Source organism: Nilaparvata lugens, chromosome 2 (assembly GCF_014356525.2).
Source record: "Nilaparvata lugens isolate BPH chromosome 2, ASM1435652v1, whole genome shotgun sequence".
NCBI lineage: Eukaryota > Metazoa > Arthropoda > Insecta > Hemiptera > Delphacidae > Nilaparvata > Nilaparvata lugens.
The window spans coordinates 48,310,884-48,334,215 of NC_052505.1; the positions used below are offsets into that span (position 1 = coordinate 48,310,884).

A 23,332-nucleotide genomic window follows, 5' to 3' on the forward strand; every position below is an offset into this window, starting at 1 on the left:
TAGCCACTATTGGACTAAAATTTTGTAAAAATTGTACACGTGAAATTCTAACCTTATTTGGACTTTGTCACTTATAAAATTGGAAGAAAAATAGCAAAAGTACTACCTTATTATTTCATCTTTCAATGTTATTACATTAGTATCATTTGCATTGTAAATAAATGAATAAATGAATAAATGAATAAATGAAGCTAGTATTTTCCTTCGGCTTCAAATAGTTTTATTGACATTATTTCCATATTGGTGTTACAGCTGTCATGAATATAACCTTGAATATTGTTTCTCGTACTTTGCCCTAAGTTACCTCTGTTTCAGAGAGTGATGTGGAAAGAGCTGAATGTTCACCTGAAGTTGGGAAATAACTCAATTTTGAAAGTATGCTCACCTTTCAAAACATGCACCCTAACACTAGCTAAGTCGGCATTTGAAGGACTGCAAGAATATTTTCCAGAATCAGCAAGTTGAGCATGTTGCACTAGCAGGTAGGATGTTGTGATGTCTCCTTTCTCTGTAATTACGCTTACTCCACCACGGCTGGAGTCGTAACTTATCACCTGTAAAAAGCAAATCTTATTTCAATTCGTAGATCAACTACATCATACTCCTCAAAATCATTAAACAATATTGTTCACTTTTGTAAAAATTGTTATTCTTATCCTATTTACTTCATAAATGATTGGCTATAAATGATTGATATCATACATATCATTCGAAATGTATTGATGATTTTGGAAGATAATTTGAATGATTGGTTTATCACAATATGTTGGAGCACTCTCTTATCATTGCGAGATTGTTCCAATAGTGAGAAAATATACTGTATTATCAGTTTTCAACAGAATTAACCGATTAGTAATATTATAGGAGAGAACTTCTTGGCAATGATTGTCATGATAATTTTTTCTTGAATTGTCATTCTGAAGAGAAATATCTAAACTTGGAAATAATAACAAACGAAAATTGTTTCCAAATAATAATAGTGCATTAGACTAGGAGGGGTCATGCATCCTAAATGTAAGTTTCACTTCGACAAGAACAGCTTGCCACTGTTCCATCAACTGGATAATATAGTAACAAAATCGTTTGTTATTTCTTCTAACAAATATACGTTAGGTACCTCATCCTGATGATACCAGAATATGTATGCAGGTGGCTCCAAACTGTGGAGGACTATACAAGTTAAATTAATGGTGCTGCCATGATCAATGTGCATATCAGGTCCTCCCAAGATGACAGCTCGAGGAACTGGAACACAATAAACAACTTATCAGAATAGAGTAATTTTCAGATGCGTTCCAGAGGCAGAATACATAAAATTGCTAACACTCATATCACAGTACATACAAAAAGACTTTCCGTTCCAGGAGATTAATGGGTGGTGGAAGCGAGAAAGTTTCTCAGAAATAATTGAAATTATTTTTCCAATTGTCAAAGAATGTATTTTTGCCTCTCTGGAGTTTTTAAGTCGAAGATAGCGGCTGAATGGTGTGCCCCCATTATGCTATCAATAGCTGGGACCAACAAAAACAAAATACAGAACGCTTGAAAAATTCAGTGGCTGCAAGCCATGGAAATAGATTATCCATGATGGCAATCTAAAAAATGTTTGTCATCATAGAAAAATCCAAGATGGCGGCCAAAAGTCTAATTACAAGAGTTTGGAGTTATATTTACGATTGTAAAAGTTGGTGGAATTGGATGAATCTTTCGGATATTGTAGTATAATTATTTCGGAGCTACTAGATGGCTGAATTGATCCGATATCTTCGTCATTATTAGAAATACAGATTTCTTGAAAATTGACATATTTTTGCCGCCATCTTGTTTTTTCATGATGACAAACATTTTTGAGATTGCCATCATAGAAAATCTCTTTCTAGACATCATTATAAAGAGATTGATACCTTTCCCTAGTCTGTACCTTTAAGGAGTCATGAGTTACAAGGTTTTCTAATTGTTGGGATTGGCATTTGGTGGAAAAAGCGTGTTTTCCGCTGCAAACGGTACTTTTTACTTTTACTTTTACGATGACGCTCCAGCCGTAAAATATTGACTTACAGCCTCCAACCAGATGTCATTTTGAAACTTTGGAAATATTCCAACAACTGTGCCAATAATACTAGTGTTTGTCTACTGTGAATACATATACAGAGTGGAAAGTGAAATACTGTCCCCGAAAAATGTATGTTTCAATTTTTTGAAGTTCAATGAATAATGGAAAGAGTGGCCTAAATAAGATAATTCTCTCGAACATCATTGTTTGGTTGATTCTAAACACTCTGGTGGTAAAACCAATCCGATAGCTCTCACAATAACTGAATAACAAGCGATATAAAAATTTCTGTCAATAATGACCGCCATCTTGTATTTTTCAATGATGTCGAATATTTACGTTGTCTCCATCATCAATTTTTCTATTCGTCTTGTTGTAACAAAGAGATTAAGATCATTTGCAACTCTCTATCTTGAAGTAGTCATGAAAAAATCGATTTTATAGTTCTAACTTGTTACCTCATGCATATGGAAAAACGCACCAGAAATCATGCAGTGTTTTCTTTTTGGAGGACGCTGGAGAACTCATTTTCTGACGTACAGCGCATGAAGATATATCGTTCCAAAGTTGAAAGAACGCTCTAAATTTCATAGATTTAAAATTTCTCTGTATCTCTTGCACAAAAAAAGTAATAATGGAATTAAAATTGAAAAAAAATTGTAAAAACGTTTTTTGGGCTTTTGAAGGTTACAACTAAGAAAATATGCGTATTAGAGAAACATTTTATGAGACAAAAATTTTAGTGGAAGATTTTGTAAAATATTTTCGTCTAAAAAACGGTTAAATATCTAGAACGGTTATTGAAATACAAGCGATATAGCAAAATCATGAGAATTTTGGCGGTCATCTTGTTTCCGAGGTCTACTTATCATCATAACGAAGTGAGGTCTAAGACTCAAGTCGACGGTTTGGCATTTATCTTAATGTTTAAATGTTTAAATGTTTAAATATTCAAATGTTTAAATGTTTAAATGTTTAAATGTTCAAATGTTTAAATGTTTAAATGTTTAAATGTTTAAATGTTTAAATGTTTAAATGTTTAAATGTTTAAATGTTTAAATGTTTAAATGTTTAAATGTTTAAATGTTTAAATGTTTAAATGTTTAAATGTTTAAATGTTTAAATGTTTAAATGTTTAAATGTTTAAATGTTTGAATGTTTAAATGTTTAAATGTTTAAATGTTTAATGTTTAAATGTTTAAATGTTTAAATGTTTAAATGTTAAATGTTTAAATGTTTAAATGTTTAAATGTTGAATGTTTAAATGTTTAAATGTTTAAATGTTAAATGTTTAAATTTTAAATGTTTAAATGTTTAAATGTTTAAATGTTAAATGCTTAAATGTTTAAATGTTTAAATGTTTAAATGTTTAAATGCTTAAATGTTTAAATGTTTAGATGTTTAAATGTTTAGATGTTTGAATGTTTAAATGTTTAAATGTTTAATGTTTAAATGTTTAAATGTTTAAATGTTTAAATGTTTAAATGTTTAAATGTTTGAATGCTTAAATGTTTAAATGTTTAGATGTTTAAATGTTTAAATGTTTGAATGTTTAAATGTTTAAATGTTTGAATGTTTAAATGTTTAAATGTTTAAATGTTTAAATGTTTAAATGTTTAAATGTTTAAATGTTTAAATGCTTAAATGTTTAAATGTTTAAATGTTTGAATGTTTAAATGTTCAAATGTTTAAATGTTTAAATGTTTAAATGTTTAAATGTTTAAATGTTTAAATGTTTAAATGTTTGAATGTTCAAATGTTTAAATGTTTATATGTTTGAATGTTTGAATGTTATGTTTTAATTTTTAAATGTTTAAATGTTGTGCATTTACGGCAAAACGTGGTAATAGATTTTCATGAAATTTGACAAGTATGTTCCTTTTTAAATTGCGCTTGACGTATATAGGTTATTGGAAATTTTGCATTTCAAGGATAATAATATGAAAGGAAAAAAGAAGCCTCCTTCATACGCCAATATAAGAGTGGAAATCAGACTATAGAATTATTCATCATAAATCAGCTGACAAGTGATTACACAGATGTGTGGAGAAGCCAGTCTATTGCTGTATTTCCATAAGGTGTATAATTTCAATCAGGTACTTGTTGATGAGAATATTGCATGAGGTCTACTGTTCACAGAACTACTAGTTATGCTAGAGCTAACGGAGAAATTGAGACTTCTTTCACGGCTGTTACTCAAAAATGACCACGGAATGACATTTGCGCCCGGGCTATTATTATGAATGGTGAAAATGACAACCTTGCCACGAAAACCAAGCAGGCCTTCCCATTGGCATTTCTCATAGCAGCCAGCTGCTTGAGAGAAGTGATGTTCAAAAGATTTTCCCGATGTTTCTTATTTCATCTAAAAGTGTTGAATTTCCTTTTCTTTCAACCTTGGAACTTTTTCAGCATTACTGGGATATCGGGGATGATGTTCTACATTCAATTCTGAGGTTGCAATTTCACACGATTTGGCAATCATGTGATTTCTTCGGATAGAGATCCAAGTCTCAACTAATTTTACATAGACTATAGTGACTGTTCCAGTGCACTAGTTATGAACCTTATTTTATTCGACCATGTTAAAAGGTCTCAACCAAGCTTTGTGAAACCGGTCATCAGTGTTATCAGTCGCTATCAGGGGAAGACCAGGGGAATTGTTCACACGTACATTAACCCTGCCCCCCCCCCACCTAGCCCAAAGGCGATTTGAGCATTACACATCGTTTGTGCACGAATGTGCACGATCACTCTGCATTTGTACACGCAAACTTAACAAATTATATGAAAATTCGATTTGGGGGGCTGGGAAAAAGAGAGCCCCCCCAATTAGCGTATTTGCGATTTGAGCATTACACATTACTCGTGCATCGTTCGTGCACGAATGTGCACGTACATGTAACGTTTGTGCACAATTTTCAAGCAAGGAAATGGGTCATCACAGGAGTGAGGTATAAAAGAGTGGGCAAGGGGGGCTGGGGAAATGCTATCCCCCAAACCGTCAAAACACTCAAATTTTCGGCTCAATCGTTTGTGCTTCGTTTGTGCACGAATGTGCACATACGTGTAACGTTTGTGCACACTTTCTAAGCAAGGAAATGGATCGTTGCAGGAGTGAGGTATAATACAATGGTCACGGGGGGCTGGGGAAATGCTATTCCCAAAACCGTCAAAACACTCCAATTTTCGGCTCAATCGTTCGTGCTTCGTTTGTGCACACTTTCTAAGCAAGGAAATGGGTTGTTGTAGGAGAGAGGTACAGTAGAGTGGTCAAGGGGGACTGGGGAAATATTATCCCCCAAACAGTCAGAACACTCCAATTTTACAAGACAAAACACTCCAATATGTGCAAGATTGTTCACGTACTTTCGCCTTTTGTGCAGTCATCAATACTTAACTGAATCCAATCTATTTATACGTGGAGCTAGTTATTTCAATCAAATACTTTGGCCCTAGGAACTATAGTCCAGTCACTAATACATTTGTGCTTGTAATTCATATTCTAGTTTTAATTTTCACTTTCCTTGCTCTATTACCATATTACCCTATTACTTCTGAATGCTGTTATCTGTTCTTAACCATTGAAGCTTTCACTCTTTTCCTTGTATATATTATTAGGCAAGCTCGAAAAAACGTTTTATTGTGTATAACTGTCTTGCTGTGGCCTTGCATCACCCATTGATAAATTGCCAAGAACAAAAAACTCCTTTTTCATATTTTTTGCTGTGATGTATTTTTTCAGTTAGAAAAGTTCAAGATATTTTTATATTCTCTTACAACTTATATGAATATGTATTATGAATATTATTTCCAATGGGAGAAACAATGCATTTTTTCAAAATAAATATCAGGAAATCAATTATTCCGATTACAACTAGGGATGGATATCGAAAGACAAAACATTGATGTTTTGAACATCGATGTTTTTTCACCTAAATCTATGAAATTTAGAGCGTTCTTTCAACTTTGGAACGATATATCTCCATGCGCTGTACGTCAGAAAATGAGTTCTCCAGACTATAGATTTAACATGAAATTGGCAACAAAAATTGTGAAATAGAATTTTCTTATATCTTATGAAGTTTTTGAGATACATTATAGTTTTATTGGGATATGATTTGGAAGAGAAAGGCATGTATCTATCTTTATAAATAAAAATCGAGCCTCAAATTTTGACATTCAATAACTTTTCTATGTTTGCACCGTATTTGATGATTTTTTTCAGTTCTGTTCGTTATGATCAGGACCAGGTTTATGGCCTATCAAATTTATAATCCGACTTCAGGACTCTTCCCTGCGGTCCTTCAAAGTTTGCATGCAATCCTTATGGGAGAAGATTTGTGAGCTGACCACACACAGTTATAAAAAATTAGCTGTTATAATCATTGCGTCATCCAACAGACATTGGTAGATCTGTTTCTCAATTTTCTTTGTACTGATTCACAAAATTTTAATTCTTAATAATGCCACAGTTCGAATGACGTCCAAACTTGGCTCGTAGAACTCTGAATGCTTTAAATTTAGAATATGCACGGGAAAATCAGCAGCAAGGAGGTATACCATTCAATTCCCAGCAAGCTGCATTCAACTATAACTAAAATTACAAACTGCTGCACAACAAACTAAGCACATAGGAAGTCCATATTGAGATATAAATGTAAATACTGATTGTTGGATAATTTTCATAAAAATATCAGATTAAGGTATAGCTAAGCACACCTGAAGAAGCGCGGCTTGTTGATACAAAGTGTTGATTTTATGGAGATTGCCTTATCACACCGTTTCACGCCATGCCCGATTCAGTGTGTGTGAGATCTTCCATTCAAACCAATAAGCAAGGAGCACCTGGATGCAAAATGCTGCATCGCGCCTCCTCAGGTGTGCATCCAGCTAAAGTATGTCATGATATGCATTAACTATTTGGCGGTACGAAGTTCACCGAGCCAGCTAGTTTTCAATAAAATTGTTATGATTTGTTTCTTTGACGTTTTTAAACTTCTTATGAGCGTTCAAACCGTTCGGAATTTGGCTTTAAACTCGTCAAATATACTTTTGTTAACTTTGCGCGCTCATAAAACGTTCGAACGCGTCAAACAAGGAAACAAGTTACATGATTCTTATTGAAAATTTCAACCTCTTCCCAACTATATCCTCAGAACTTGATGATTTTATAGTCATTGGCGTTTTTTAAAAATATCGAAAGTCGATGTATCTCGAAAACTAAGGTCGATATAACAAGATTTTGCTGAAAATATTCTGTTGCAAATTTCACTTAAAATCAATCTATGGTCTTCGGCTGTTACACCTTTCGTGGAACACTGTATATTATAATAATTATATATTTATTTACATATTCGAATAAACATAATTATTATCTAAAGGGTGTTGGATTCAATTGAATTGCACTATTCGTATGATTTATGGGAAAACATGAGAAAGAACTTCATCAACTTGTAAACATGGAAGCAATCTAGATGCTCAACGTACATGGAATGAGAAGGCTTAAATGCAATAAGAAGGCTTGAGTGTTGAAATGGGAGTGCAGAAGCAGAGTATCGGTATCCTCTCATGTAAAGAATAACCTTCGATTGAATACTTGACCAATATAGAAAACTGGACCTATGGGTTTCACCTCTATAAACAATATTCAATTTGAGTCAAAATGGAATAGCGTATTAGTATCAGTGCTATTGAAATCATGAAAGGATAAAAGTATGTGATTGAGAGCACCCACCAACAACACTGAGATTGATGAAGAGACTGCGCACCGGCTGAGTGCTGATTTGGCACTCGTAGATGCCGGCATCGCGCTTCTGCGCCCACTTGATGTGCAGCATCCAGTCGTCATTGTCCTTGTGGTGGATGGCCATGAAGCGCTGGTCGGATGTGTACGTGTAGCTGCCCACTGTCAGGATGTGGATGTCACGGTGGCGCACCCACGACACCTCCAAACATTAAAAAAAATTGTCAGCAAATGACTTAACTGATCAATACAACTACTAATAGATAGATTCAGGTCAGCATCTGATTAACATTGATTTGCTTTACGTATCTGTCATTCGACAGAGCAGATAGTAGCTCCAAATTGTTGCCAATAGACTGTAGAGATATAATTCACTACAAAAATTGTCAATACCAATAATGAGAAATCTTGGAACGATATAATATTTTCTTGGTGACTATAATATATTTCCGATTCAATTTAAACAATTATTCATACACACAATACAATAATACAAATGAACACAAGCAATACAACAACAATATACAAAACGAAGAACAGCAGTGAAAAAAATGGGAAATTTTTTTTGAGATATTATTGACAAGAATCAACAATCAATAATATATATATATTATATAAGATATACCAGAACTCTTGAATTACAGCTATCTACTATAGAAGGCGGAAGAAAAATGAACTGACAACTATGCCATCCCATTATTTCCACTGTTGAAAAACTTGGACACTCTAACGAATAAACTTTGTCAGTTCTAAGTTATCTGAAAAAATAACACCCGATTCAGGAATGGAACTCCTAGTGAATGTTGTATATGCAACCCGCTCTACACTATCACTCAGTATAAATATGCTAATATCAAGGCACCTAGCTTCGCTCCGGAGTACAAAAGCATAGCACGTCTGTGAAGTTGGCCCGGATGATATTGGCCCTCTCAATGAGAATGTTATAAATCGTTAGTTAAGGTTTGTTTTGACAAATTTGGCGTTTGTTTAGGTTTCTGAAAACCAAATTTGAAAGTTTCAAATTTTCGTCCGGGCCAACTTCACTCTAGCACGGAAATATTCATAAAATTAGTTGAAAATAGTCTAGATCGTTAGTTTAGCGTTAGTTCAGGTTCATTTGTTTGGGTTTCTGAATACCAAATTTAGAATGCTTTGACAAATTTGACGTTTGTTTAGGTTTCTAATAATACCAGATTTGAAAGTTTCAAATTTTCGTCCGGACCAACTTCACACCCCAGCCACAGACCACAATTCTCAATGGAATGAGTTTAAAACTGTGTAGATGGTTAGTTTAGCTTGAATTCAGATTTGTTTTGACAAATTTGAGGTTTGTTTAGGTTTCCATATACCAAATTTTCGTCCGGGCCAGCTTCACACCCCAGCCGCAAACCACAATTCTCAATGGAATGAGTTAAAAACTGTGTAGATCGTTAGTTTAGCTTGAGTTCAGAATTGCTTTGACGAATTTCAGGTTTGTTCAGGTTTCCAGATACCAAATTTGAAAGATTCAAATTTTCGTCCGGGCCAACTTCACACCCCATCCACAGACCACACTTCCCAATGGAATGGGTTGAAAACTGTGTAGATCGTTAGTTTAGCTTAAGTTTCGATTTGTTTTGACGAATTTGACGTTTGTTTAGGTTTCTAAATACCAAATTTGAAAGTTTCAAATTTTCGTCCGGACCAAACTTACACCCCAGCCACAGACCACAATTTATTCTCAATGGAATGGGTTAAAAACCGTGTAGATGGTTAGTTTAGCTTGAATTCAGATTTGTTTTGACAAATTTGAGGTTTGTTTAGGTTTCCATATACCAAATTTTCGTCCGGGCCAGCTTCACACCCCAGCCGCAAACCACAATTCTCAATGGAATGAGTTAAAAACTGTGTAGATCGTTAGTTTAGCTTGAGTCACTAAGAAAGGGAAGCCACTAACGAGAGCATGGACACCAACAACATGGCAAATACACCAGAAATCCAGTGTTCACCGGATCAATACATAAAAGCAAATAAACTCAAATCTTCAGCCGAGCAGGTACTTTTCATCGCCTGGAAGGAATCTGATGAGAAGAGGAAGGAGCTGGAGAGAAGCAACGCCGAACTCTTGCAAAAAATGCAGGATTTGGAAAAAATATTTCTCAATATTCAAAAAAAGATCCATAGCCCACAGCCTACCAGCTCAGCAGCCGAGAACTACTCGACAAATGAAGAAGAATTGACTATAGAAACTGAATGGATCAGAACTCGTACTAAGCGGGCTACCAAGAAGAGGAAGCTTAGCACCCCATCGCCAGAAATCAAAAATGAGTCTGCAAAAAAGGAGCAACAAAATTTGAATAATAAAATCACTCCTGTGGAAAAACCAATCAGTGAGGAGGAGAAGAGGAAGAAGAAAGAAATGCCACCACCGCCAATCATTGTGGATGGTATTAAGAATCTGAATGTACTTCTTACGAGTTTAAAAAAAGTGTCACCAGCTGACAAATTTAGGATTAAACTGTTGAGTAAAGAAACATTTAGAGTAAATACAGTTGATTCGGAAACTTATCGGAATATTACCAGAGAATTGATTGAAGATGGGCTCAACTGGCACTCCTATGAAGATAAACAGTCGAGACCAATAAGAGTGTTGATTAAAAAGCTTCATCACTCTTGTAGTACAGAAATGATTCTGGAAGATTTGAAAGTAAGAGGATTGAAAGTTCTAGAAGTTGTAAACAAGCTGAGGTGGAAGACAAGAGAACCATTAGATATGTTCATGGTATCATTCAGCGCGGAAGAAGATATAAAAACAGTATTTGAATTGGAAAATATACTTGGCTGTAGAGTGGAAGTTGAAGCATTGAAGAAGGCCAATCTGATACCGCAATGCAAACGTTGCCAAGCATACGGCCACACTCAAAAATATTGTAACAAGGAGCCTAGGTGTGTTAAGTGTGCAGGTAACACCAAACAAAGTTCGAAACCCAACGATGCTCTACCAAAATGTATTCATTGCGGTGAAGCACATCCAGCCACCTATCGAGGTTGCACTGTTGCAATCGTATTGCAAAAAATCAGGAATTCTACTAAAACAAAAACTATTGCAGATTCACGAAAGAAAATCATTCAAAATATCCCACCAAAAATCACGGAAAATACAGAAGCTCACAATCTAAACAATGGTAGTGCAGTTAAGAAATTGACTTTCGCCCAGATTGTCTCAAAAGAAAATAGATCGGAATTGGAAGAGCCAAAAAGTGAAGTAGAAGAAGGCACCAATAATATTTTGCAGCTAATCTTGGCAAAACTGGATAGACAAGAGCAAATAATCACCTCACTACAATCTCAATTTCAGCAGTTAGAACAGAGTAGACTACTGAAATTCAAATGATTCATTCACTAAAAATAATGGAATGGAACGCGAATGGATTGTTACAACGGTAACAGGAGTTAGAAGCAGTTCTAGACATAGAAAAAATAGATATATGTCTTATATATATGTCTTATAGGTAACAGGAGTTAGAAACAGTTCTAGACATAGAAAAAATAGATATATGTCTTATATCTGAAACTCACTACAAATCAATCATTTATCAAATTCAAAGGCTTTAAGATCTATCATGCTTTACATCCCAGCAATGTCGCGAGGGGTGGGAGTGCCATCATTATCAGAGACAATCTACAACATCATGAAGAAGTGAAACATGAAAGTGATAGAATTCAATTGATAGGTGTAGCAGTTCAAGCAGTAAATTATAACTTTGTTGTTGCAGCTATTCACTGTCCTCCCAGATATTCCATCAGAAGAGAGGAGTATTCGACATTGCTTGATATGTTAGGAGAAAAACTCATTCTTGGTGGTGATTTCAATGCAAAGCACGTGCATTGGGGATCGCGCTTAACAACTCACAAGGGAAGACAGCTCTTCGAAGCATTGAAAGAAATGAGGTGCGAAGCTCTTTCAACTGGTAAACCAACCTACTGGCCCACCGATATGAGGAAAATCCCAGATCTCATAGATTTCTTCCTGACAAAAAATATATCAGTTAATTATTTGCATTTAGAGGATAGTTTCGACCTTAATTCCGACCACTCACCCATCATTATGACTCTGAGTGATTATATTCTACGGAAGGAAAATACTTGTCCAGCGTTAGCAAATAGCCGCACTGATTGGGATGGCTTCCAACAGATGCTGGAGGAAAGAATAGAATTGAACTCACCATTAAGGAACGAAGAACATATTGATCGGGAGTTGGAGGAGTTTGTGACTGATATCCAACAGGCAGCATGGTGTAATACCTCACAAATCAGAAGAAGAACCACTGGAAATAATTACCCTGCGGAAATCAGAGAATTGATTGTTGAAAAACGAAGAGCTAGGAGATGGCAGCAATCACGTTCCCCCCAAGACAAAGGAGTTTTGAACAATTTAACTCAAGAACTAAGAATCAATTAATAGTTACTTGAGAAACTTGACAGCAGAATGCAGCACGGACTACTCACTCTGGAAGGCAGCTAAAAAATAAAACGAACCATTCAAAAATCTCCTCCTCTCATAAAGCAGGACAGACAATTGGCAAGGAGTAGTGATGAAAAGGCACAGACATTTGCGGATCATCTTGTAAACGTTTTCCAGCCAATCAACTCAGGTGAAGACGAAACTTTAGAAGCGGATGAGAATATCTCACAGCCGAATCAAGAAATAATGCGTGTCACAGTAGAAGAAGTGAAAAGAGAAATAAGGAATCTGAATAACAAAAAAACCCCTGGATTTGACATGATAACCGGCTCAGTCCTCAAACACCTACCAAGGAAAGCAATAGTGAAATTAACAAACATTTTGAATGCTTCTTTCAGACTAAAATTCGTACCAGGAATATGGAAAGTAGCAGAGGTTATAATGCTACTGAAGCCAGGTAAAGAGCCACATGAAGTATCATCATATAGGCCAATATCATTGTTACCGGTCCTATCCAAGTTGTTTGAAAGGATTTTACTTAGTAGGCTAAAACCAATAATTGAGAGACAGCACATAATTCCAAATCACCAATTTGGCTTCAGAGTGAAACACTCAACAATAGATCAAGTGCATCGGATTATAAATGTAATAGAGAAGTGCTTAGAAGAGAAAAAAGTTTGTTCAGCAGAATTCCTTGATATAGGGCAAGCTTTTGATAAAGTATGGCATGAAGGTCTCATCTTCAAGCTCAAAAAAGTGCTACCAAAGCAATATACAGATATATTACAATTCTATCTCACTGACAGATACTTTAGGGTCCGGCATGAAAGTTCATATTCTGATTTGAAGGAAATTGAAGCAGGAGTTCCTCAAGGCAGTGTTCTGGGACCAGTTCTTTACCTACTCTATACCAGCGATATTCCCAGCCTTGATGAGAATACTACAGCAACATTTGCAGACGACACAGCCATATTATCAGAAGACAGTAATATTCATATTGCAACAGAGAAACTACAGAGATCCATCAACAAAATTCAAGATTGGACTAGAAAGTGGAGAATGAAATTGAATGAAACAAAGTCGATTCACATCAATTTTACCAATAAGAAGGACCTGCACATACCAATAACTATCAACAACCAAGTTGTACCATATGCTAATGATGCCAAGTATTTGGGTATGACCTTGGACGCAAAGCTTCGCTGGAAGGCCCATGTCAAGAAGAAGAGAGAAGAGCTTGGAATCAAATATAAGAAGCTGTATTGGCTGATCGGAAGAAACTCCGTCCTTTCAATCCGAAACAAAGTACTTCTGTACAAACAGATATTAAAGCCAGTATGGACGTATGGTATACAACTTTGGGGGTGTACCAAAGACAGCAACATCAATGTCATTCAACGTTTTCAAAACAAAGTGCTAAGAAACATTGTGGATGCTCCTTGGTATGTCAGGAACAGCGATCTTCATAGAGACCTTCACGTCGATCTGGTGTCCACCGAGATCCAGAGGCATGCGGAGAGGCACGAGGGGTGACTGTACCAACATGACAACGTCGAGGCGATCCAGCTGCTAGACAATAGAGGGTTGGTGCGGAGGCTCAAAAGGAGGAAACCGTTCGAACTAGTGTAGTGCTTGTTCAAGTAGTGTCCAGTGAAAGAGCACAGCAGTGATTGAGTGAATCTAGCTTCTATAGTGCAGTCAATAAGTGTATATTAATTAAACAATAGCAGTAAGAGTTTCTAATGAGAAATTCACTGTTCAATTTTTCAAGTAGTAATTTAGGATAGAAAAAATTAGCTCATTAGTCTTTAGACTAGATGGCTATAGTATTGACCAATAGAAAATAGTTTAGCTCAAATTTGGATTTGTTTTTGACAAATTTGATTTTTGTTTAGGTTTCTGAATACCAAATTTAGATTCTTCAAAATTTCCGGGCCAACTTCACATCAGCTGGGAAATTTCCATAAAATTAGTTAAAAATAGTCTATATCGTGTAATGTATTAAAATTCGATAAGCAAGCAAAATCGCTAATTGAAAGAATTTTATAGGTCTGGAGCAAACAGCTACTCTATTATCGCCAAGTGCAATAACAACAAGTGAAAGATTAGATAATAACGGGTACCATGTCTAAAATTAGAACAGCCGAATAGAAAAGAATTTTATTTGCTATTTATTATATTATATAAAGTATTGGAAATTAAAGGTTAGGCTATAATACCTACTGGTCGGCAACCTAATAATCGATCAAGCCGTATAATGTGAAATCTAGCCAGACACCTTGGCAAAAATTTGTTGTAAACAATAGTATTCAACTAGAGGATTTGGTAAGCACATGGCTACTTGTTGTAGAGGGAAAAACAACTAATACATTTCAAAAATATTTATTATTCGCAATGAAATATATAAACCACAAAAAAAAAATAAATGAAAATATCAAGGAAGTAGGATATTCATAGGCGCATGGATACATTTGTGAATTTGACATGAACCAATCAAATTACAGTAATCGATGGGCGGCAATAGCGAGCCAATTCAAATTTATCTATAGATATTTTTATAAATGATAAGAATTTATAAGTTATCACTACTCAGTTTATGTATCGGATGTGATCCGAATAATTATAAAATATAATACCTAAGATATAGGTAATAACTTAGCAGATTGGCACGAACTATTTGATCTTTTTAATGACGTAGTAACTGGATTTTTAAATGTATGCAAATTTGTAAGTCGGAAGTATGATCTTAGAAAATAAGGGTAGGACCTGCCCACTTGCCTGCCAGACGCTGCCATGGAACGCCACTAAATTTTTATAGAGCACAAGTCCCTTTGTTGAATTGTACATTTGAAAGACTTAAAGTTTAAATTCATTAATTAACTTGTATAAGACTTAGTGATGCTGTATTAAAGCGTAAGTCATTGAATATTTATTTATTCCCTTGTAGAAGACGACTTTGGCCACCAGAAAATCCAGGACGATAGGAAATTCGGATCCCCACCAACATCTTGTGAAATTCAGCATGTGAGTGATAAATTATCGAAATATATGAATTTAGGGCGCCCTCAGTGTTTCGAGTGAAACAAAAATATAAAAAGCTAGCTCATTGAAAGGTTATAAATATTAAAAATTATTATAAAACTTGTGCAAGTCTTGAAAGGTACAAGAAATATATATTACTAGTTAAATGAATTGTATCAAATGCATATGTCTAAGGATACACAGATTAAAGAAATATTTAAATTTAATATTATAATGAATAAATGCTCACTCAATCATTAATTTTATTAGCAAATTGTAAAGATATAAATGTAGCTCTTGTTCACTGGATAAATTGATTTATCTACTTCCACCAGATGCCAAAACTTAAGCCCTGAGAGATATATATTGAGAAATATACTGAGATCTATAGATATTATTATATTTGAGATTTATGATTTATCAATTGATTATTTCTATGATTTTTGGAAAGGAGATATATAGTGAGATTTTTAAATCGACAAGCAGCAGCAAGTCGATATCTGAGCTGCATAGAATAAATGCATACAATTAATGAATTAAAAGCACATGGTAACGTTTCGTGCTGAAGAACTAGTGAGCTCATCTGTGATATTTCATTTTTGATATATTTGTTCTTATTTTTGAGCCTATAAGAATTTTGTCTAAGTTGTATTCTAAGAACCACAACCAGAGTTGTATAATTTTTTACTCATGCTCTGCCGACTGCAGCCAAGCCAGGCAAACCGTTATCCACAAAAATAACGTTACAAGCGTAATAGTCCATAGCTAAATGTTTTTTGGGTGTGAATTTCAAACAGAAATTATATATTTGGATTTTTTTATGTGATAAATTACAATTTAAAGCAATTTTGGACATTTGTAATGATAAGATGATTTTGAATTTTTTTTGTGAAAATTGAGTTTCAACCTTTTTTAACCTCAAGATTGTTCCAGCAATCAGATTTTCAACTTAATTATGAGTGTAACGCTAGTTCGCCTCCATGGTGCACATTGGGTAACGCTAAATTGACTAGCAAATAATGGCGGTCAGACAAACTTATGTTCTCCTGACCGAAAACTAGACATCTCAAAGAATTTGGAAATATACAGTGTATATTCTTCATTGTTGGTTTCCATCACGAATTGGTTATTATAAATTCACTTTTTGCCATTTGAAAAAACGACTAGCAGTCAGATATTTACAATAAATGAATTAATCACTCACTGTGACAACGAGATCTTTCAGTAGGTCCGCCATCTTCTTGGTTGTACTCATAAACAAGTAGAAGGATAGGATGGCAATTTTTAGTGTGCTGTTGATGTCTATTGGATTAGTGTCTGTTGGTGCTGTTGGTGTCTATTGGTGACTATTGAGTCTGTTGTGGCTGAGAAGGTAATCAGAGTGTATATCTACAGGTCACAGTGTATATCTAGGCATTTGAGACTCATTAGCTATTCATTTGTTGTGTATCTGCCATACGCTGAATAATAAGTCTATATCGTTAGTTTAGCGTTAGTTTAGGTTTGTTTTGACATATTTGACGTTTGTTTACATTTCTAAATACCTAATTTGGAAGTTTCAAATTTTCCGGGTCAACTTCAAATCATCTGGAGAACATCTTTAAAACTGATGACAGCTATGATGATGATGAACATCTGCCACATACTGTTCAAGAATCATCGAGGATCACACCAGTCACTGTAATTATTGAAGTGGAAAATATGATCAAGAGTAGCATCAAAACCAGGAAGGCACCAGGGTTTGATCTCATAACTGGAGATGTATTGAAACAGTTTCCTAGGAAGGCTCTCTTGAAGCTTACATTCCTCATAAATACATGTTTCAGGCTGAGATATGTCCCAGATTACTGGAAAGTTGCAGAAGTCATCATGATTTTGATTAAAGCCTGGAAAAGCACCACATGATGTTACATCTTAAAGGCCAATCTCTCTCCTACCTGTAATCTCAAAACTTTTTTGAAAAACTGCTTTTGAAAAGATTAAAGCCAATTATAGAGATAAAGAAGTTGATACCAAAACATCAATACGGATTTAGAGAGAAACACGCCACCATAGAGCAAGTCCACAGAATCACCAATTTAATTGAGATGGCTCTTGAAGAGAAGAAAATTTGTAGTGCAGTATTCCTGGATGTTGCCCAAGCATTTGATATGGAGTGGCATAGAGGTCTATTAGCAAAATTAAGAACTATGCTTCCAATTGAATACACTGAAATATTTGAGTCATATCTAGTGGGAAGATATTTCAGAGTCAAGCAGGAAGCCGCCTATTCAGAGCTGAAAGAAATTGGAGCAGGAGTACCTCAAAGTAGTGTTCTTGGGCCAATTCTATATCTACTGTATACTAGCGATCTACCTGAGTTGGAAAATTATACAGTGGAAACATTTGCTGATGACACGGCTGTACTAACTCTGGGCGACAACAGTCAGGAATCTATGAGGAAACTTCAAGATGCTGCTGATGAAATCTCCAGTTGGGCTGAACTGTGTGAAATCAAAGTGAATGAGACCAAGTCTGTCCAAGTCAACTTCACAAACAGAAAATGTGAGCAAATTCCCCTAGCCATCAATGGGAAACATGTTCCATTTGCTAACGAGGCCAAATACCTAGGCATGACTCTGGATGCAAGGTTGCGTTGGAAAACACACGTAAAGAAGAAGAAGAGAGAAGAACTAGGTATTGGATATAGAAAAATATACTGGTTAATAGGCCGAAATTCTGCTCTTTCAACCTACAACAAGATCCTCATCTACAAGCAAATCCTGAAACCCATATGGATGTATGGAATCCAGCAAGAGCAACGTCGATGTAATCCAACGATTCCAGAACAAAGTTTTGAGGAACATCATCAATGCTCCAAGATTCAGCCGAAATTCACAGAGACCTGGAGGTGGAGTTCGTTGCAACAGATATTGGGCGCTTCGCACGCAAGCATGCAGACAGGATCGAAGGGCGTGAAAATGAAGAAGTCGCTCAGCTACTTGACACCACACATGTGCTGCGCAGATTGAAGTGGACCAAACCCATCGAGTTGTGTGGTGTTGTGAAGAGAAAATGTCAAAAGCAGAGCAGTGTTGATAGTGTGAATGTTTATATTATAATACATGATAATTTATTTATATATTACTATTATTATTTTTCTTGATTTTAAGTTAGTTGCTAGAAGTAGTAGTCCTGGTGAGAACTACCTATCTTATTAATATTTAACCCATTATTATATTGGGAAAAAATTACTCATTAGTCTTTTTAGACTGGATTGCAATAGGATTTAAAAAAAAACTTCACACCAGCCCGGAAATTTCCATAAAATTAGTTGAAAATAGTCTAGATCGTTAGATTAGTGTTAGTTCAGGTTTGTTTTGACAAATTTGACGTTTGTTTAGGTTTCTAGATACCAAATTTGGAAGTTTCAAATTTTCGTCCGGGCCAACTTCACACCCCAGCCACAGACCACAATTCCCAATGGGATGGGTTAAAAGCTGTGTAGATCGTTAGTTTAGCTTGAGTTTCGATTTGTTTTGACGAATTTCATGTTTGTTTAGGTTTCTAGATACCAGATTTGGAAGTTTCAAATTCTCGTCCGGGCCAACTTCACACCCCAGCCACAGACCACAACCACAATTCCCAATGGAATGGTTAAAAACTGTGTAGATCGTTAGTTAAGCTTGAGTTTCGATTTTTTTCACGAATTTAACGTTTTTTTAGGTTTCTAGATACCAAATTTGGAAGTTTCAAATTTTCGTCCGGGCCAACTTCACACCCCAGCCACAGACCACAATTCCCAATGGGATGGGTTAAAAGCTGTGTAGATCGTTAGTTTAGCTTGAGTTTCGATTTGTTTTGACGAATTTGACGTTTGTTTAGGTTTCTAGATACCAGATTTGGAAGTTTGAAATTCTCGTCCGGGCCAACTTCACACCCCAGCCACAGACCACAACCACAATTCCCAATGGAATGGGTTAAAAACTGTGTAGATCGTTAGTTAAGCTTGAGTTTCGATTTTTTTCACGAATTTGACGTTTTTTTAGGTTTCTAGATACCAAATTTGGAAGTTTCAAATTTTCGTCCGGGCCAACTTCACACCCCAGCCAGTTTATAATTTTTATTGTATACTAGCTGGTCCGGCGAACTTTGTACCGCCAAATAGTTTAATGCATCTCATGAAAAACTTTACCTGAGGAGGCGCGATGCAGCATTTTATTTATACAGATAATTTTCCAACTGCAAAAAAAATAATTTACTAAGAATCAATTAATTCTGAACACCGAAGACAGAACAATTATTTATAACAAAGCAATGTCATAGAGCATGTAAGTCTTTAACCTGAGGCCGCACTGGTGGATGGTTACACACAGAACAGTGATTTTGCCTTTAGTCGGGGCGTTTAGAATAAAATACATGGGCGGTTATGGAGCAGCACACACTCTTGTCTACTATCTACCGAAGTCTGTTGTATGACGCAATGATTATAACAGCTGATTCTTATTTCTGTGTGTGGCCAGCTTACAAATCTTCTCCCATAAAGATTACTTGTAAACTTTGAAGGACCGTGGGGAAGAGTCCTGAAGTCAGATTATAAATTTGATAGGCCATAAACCTGGTCCTGAACAAAAAAAAAAACAACTAAAAAAAATCATCAAATTCGGTGCACACATAAAAAAGTTATTGAATGTCAAAATTTGAGGCTCGATTCCTATTTATATAGATACATTATTTATCCTATTATATTAAGCGAGCAATTTCTGTATATATCTGGTTATTTTTATATCTGGCTATTTATGTTTTACGGATCTCGAAAACGGCTCTAACGATTTTCACGAAATTTGGAACATAGTAGGTTCATGATATAAAGATTCGATTGCACTAGGTCTCATTCTTTGGAAAACTCGCTGAACGACATTAAAAGGATAATTCATCCTTGGAAAACAGTTGATAATTTCGTCGTCTCTCGATAACAGAAGATGCATGTGCCTGTGTGGGAGAGAGACAGAATTATTTCCAGCTGTGTAATCATAATCAATCAGCGAGAAATTTTACCTAGCTAGCCAATTTGATCGATTTGATCAACATCATCTGATTTATTGACATGCCATGATAATCCTCCTAAACTAGAGTATATCGTAATATTTTCAAAGTTGATCATTATTTGACAATTTCAAGTAATTAGTGAGTGTTATTTAATTTGGTTTGTATATAATCTAAATTATATATTTTTTGTTTTCAAATGTTTGAACAGAAAATTGAACTTGAGTTCAAGTGTATGGAACATAACCTACTTTCTGGACTATTTATAGTGTATAAATCAAAATTGGGGAAATAAACAGTTTTGTGCTGTGCTGTTAGTACTTCCCCAATCATTTAAAAAAAATGTGTTTGGTTTATCAAAAGTCAATAAATAAATAACGTGCGAAGCTTGGTGCCCTGATATTTATTCTTTAAGCATAATCCAATTTATAGAAATCTGGTGTTGCGCACTCACACAACTTCCCTTGCCGTTATGAAAATTGATCACCTGACGCTAGTGTTCACGCGCATCTCAAGTCTATTATTCAAAGATCTTAGCCAGCTGGTGACAAGACAATAACGCTGGATACACACGAGATTTGCTATCTCTTCATTGTGAATGATATAATAGAATCAACAGTTGCCAACAGTTTGCAATTGAATAATCACATTTTCTCAAATTTCAATTTTAGGTGAAAATGTTACAAGACATCAATTGTAGAGATTTCCATGCTCAATCTTTTCCACTCAAAATTTTTTGTTAGAATTATATCTGAGACCTGATAATTGGAAATCTAAAATCAAACTTTTCATAGATGGGGAGCTCATAGATGGAATTTCTTCGAAAATAGCTCCAAAGATTTTGATCAAATTTATACCTGAAATAGTCATTGATAAGCTCTATCAACTGTCACAAGTCCTATATCTGTAAAAATTTCAGGAGCTCCCCCCCATCTATGAAAAGTTTGATTTTAGATTTCCAATTATCAGGAGTTCCTGAAATTTTTACAGATATAGGACTTGTGACAGTTGATAGAGCTTATCAATGACTATTTCAGGTATGAATTTGATCAAAATCTTTGGAGCTATTTTCGAGAAAATCGCGAAAACCCCTGTTTTTGATAACATTTTCGCCATTTTAGCCACCATCTGGAATTGTATTTGATCGATTTTGTTTGTGTCGGATCCTTATAGTGTAAGGACCTTAAGTTCCAAATTTCAAGTCATTCCGTTAGTTGGGAGATGAAATATCGTGTAAACAGACACACATACACTCTCTCTCTCTCTCTCACACACACACACACACACACACACACACACACACACACACACACACACACACACACACACACACACACACACACACACACTTTTCTTGGACTTTTTTGGACTCAGGGGACCTTGAAACGTATAGAAATTGGGCTACCTTAATTTTTTTCATAAAGTAATACCCAAAAACCACTCTTTTGGACTCAGGGGACCTTGAAACGTATAGAAATTGGGGTAGGCCTACTTTAATTTTTTTCGGAAAGCAATACTTTCCTTACCTATGGTAATAGGTCAAGGAAAGTAAAAAGTACAAAAAAATTTCTTGCTCTAGAAACATGTTTCTCACTTTTTTAACAGTGTTAAAAATCAAAATCAAATCCGCTCTACACCTTTTCCAAGTGTATTTGAGAAAGTACCAATTTTAATTGAAAATAGTCATTATTGTATTTGAGAAAACGTCAGATGTAAATGAGGATAGTCTATTGTATTTGAGAAGTCATAACTTGTTATTATTGAGAATAGAGAATTTTATTCGAGAAAGTATCATTTCAATTTGAGAACATATGATTTGAAATCAAGAAGTTGTCAGTTGTAATTGGGAAATGATTTTAAAAAACTAGTACTTCCAGTAGGGCTACTCATTTTTTTTATAACTGTACTCATATAGAATAATATGATAATATATTTAATATTCCAATGAAACGTTTAGTCTTTGAATAAAACATTATTTTCAAGACCCAAAATCCATTGAAGAATTGCCGAATTGTTTGATAAAGAGATTTAATTGATTGATGATAAAGTTCAATTGCGCCGTAAACATAAAGAATTTGATCTTCATCAAGTGCAATGTTTCACAAAATGTTTGGAGATGAAAGTCGCGTTGCCAATACATACATAGAAATGATTCTCGTTAATCATTCGTAGACAGTACAGGGGAAATACTTTCACCATTGAATATATTTATTTTTCCCCATGCAAAAGCCTATGAAAGTAATTATTGGAATACTGTGTACGTAGTACAGTATCCTTTCCTGCTCAACTCAAACCTGCACTGTAGGCTACAGAAGACTCACGACATGTCAATTATTGGAAAATTTCATCATTTTTCTCAAATTATTCACTATTCTCATTTACATGTGATGACTTCTCAAATACAATTGACTATTCTCATCTACATCTGACATTATCTCAATTACAAGAGTCTATTATCAAATACAATTGATACTTTCTCAAATTAACTTGATACTGTCTCAAATAAAATTGGAAAAGGTGTAGTAAGCTTTGTAAGCTTTGTAAAACTTGCTCTGTAAGCTTTCTACCAATACTACGAGGTTCTACTGACAGTGAATCTTGAGCTAGACTTGATTAGGTAATTTTTTGTTTATTTATTCATAAGTTACAAAATTTAAATTGTTTGTTGCATTATACCTATTTATTAATACAAAATGGTATTACATTTTATGTTGTAGATTGTAGACTGAATGGAGGGACACATGGATGTGGAGGACATTCTACGGGAGTTCGAGCTTCCGTTATCCGACTTATCTGATGCTGGGGATTTATCAGGAGATGATGATGACCTATGGGAGCCTGTTAAAGATCAAAATGCACAAACATCTGAAGAAGTTGCTGATGTTAACGTTTCTAGTGATGAGACTGCTGATTTCGTACAATTACTATCTTGTGATAGTGAAGGTAGGCTTGAATCAAATTCTATTGACAACAGTAGACTGGAAGCGGTGCCCAACAGAAACCATACCTGGTTACTAAGAGACAATGATTATTCTGATAACTC

The 23,332-nt window shown here is 35.1% G+C and overlaps 1 protein-coding gene across 2 annotated transcripts in view; it reads right to left on the reverse strand.

Moving 5' to 3' along the window:
- Positions 1-211: 211 nt before the first annotated feature.
- LOC111053817 (zwei Ig domain protein zig-8) overlaps positions 212-23,332 on the reverse strand; it is a 197,708-nt gene continuing 174,587 nt past the window's right edge. For both annotated transcript variants that reach the window (XM_022340745.2, XM_022340746.2), the window contains 3 exons: positions 7,791-8,001; positions 1,118-1,245; positions 212-554 (listed from right to left, as the gene is read on the reverse strand). In XM_022340745.2, the coding sequence (XP_022196437.2) occupies positions 342-554; positions 1,118-1,245; positions 7,791-8,001 (552 nt within the window). In that variant the 3' untranslated portion in view covers positions 212-341. The remainder of the gene's footprint in view (positions 555-1,117; positions 1,246-7,790; positions 8,002-23,332) is intronic.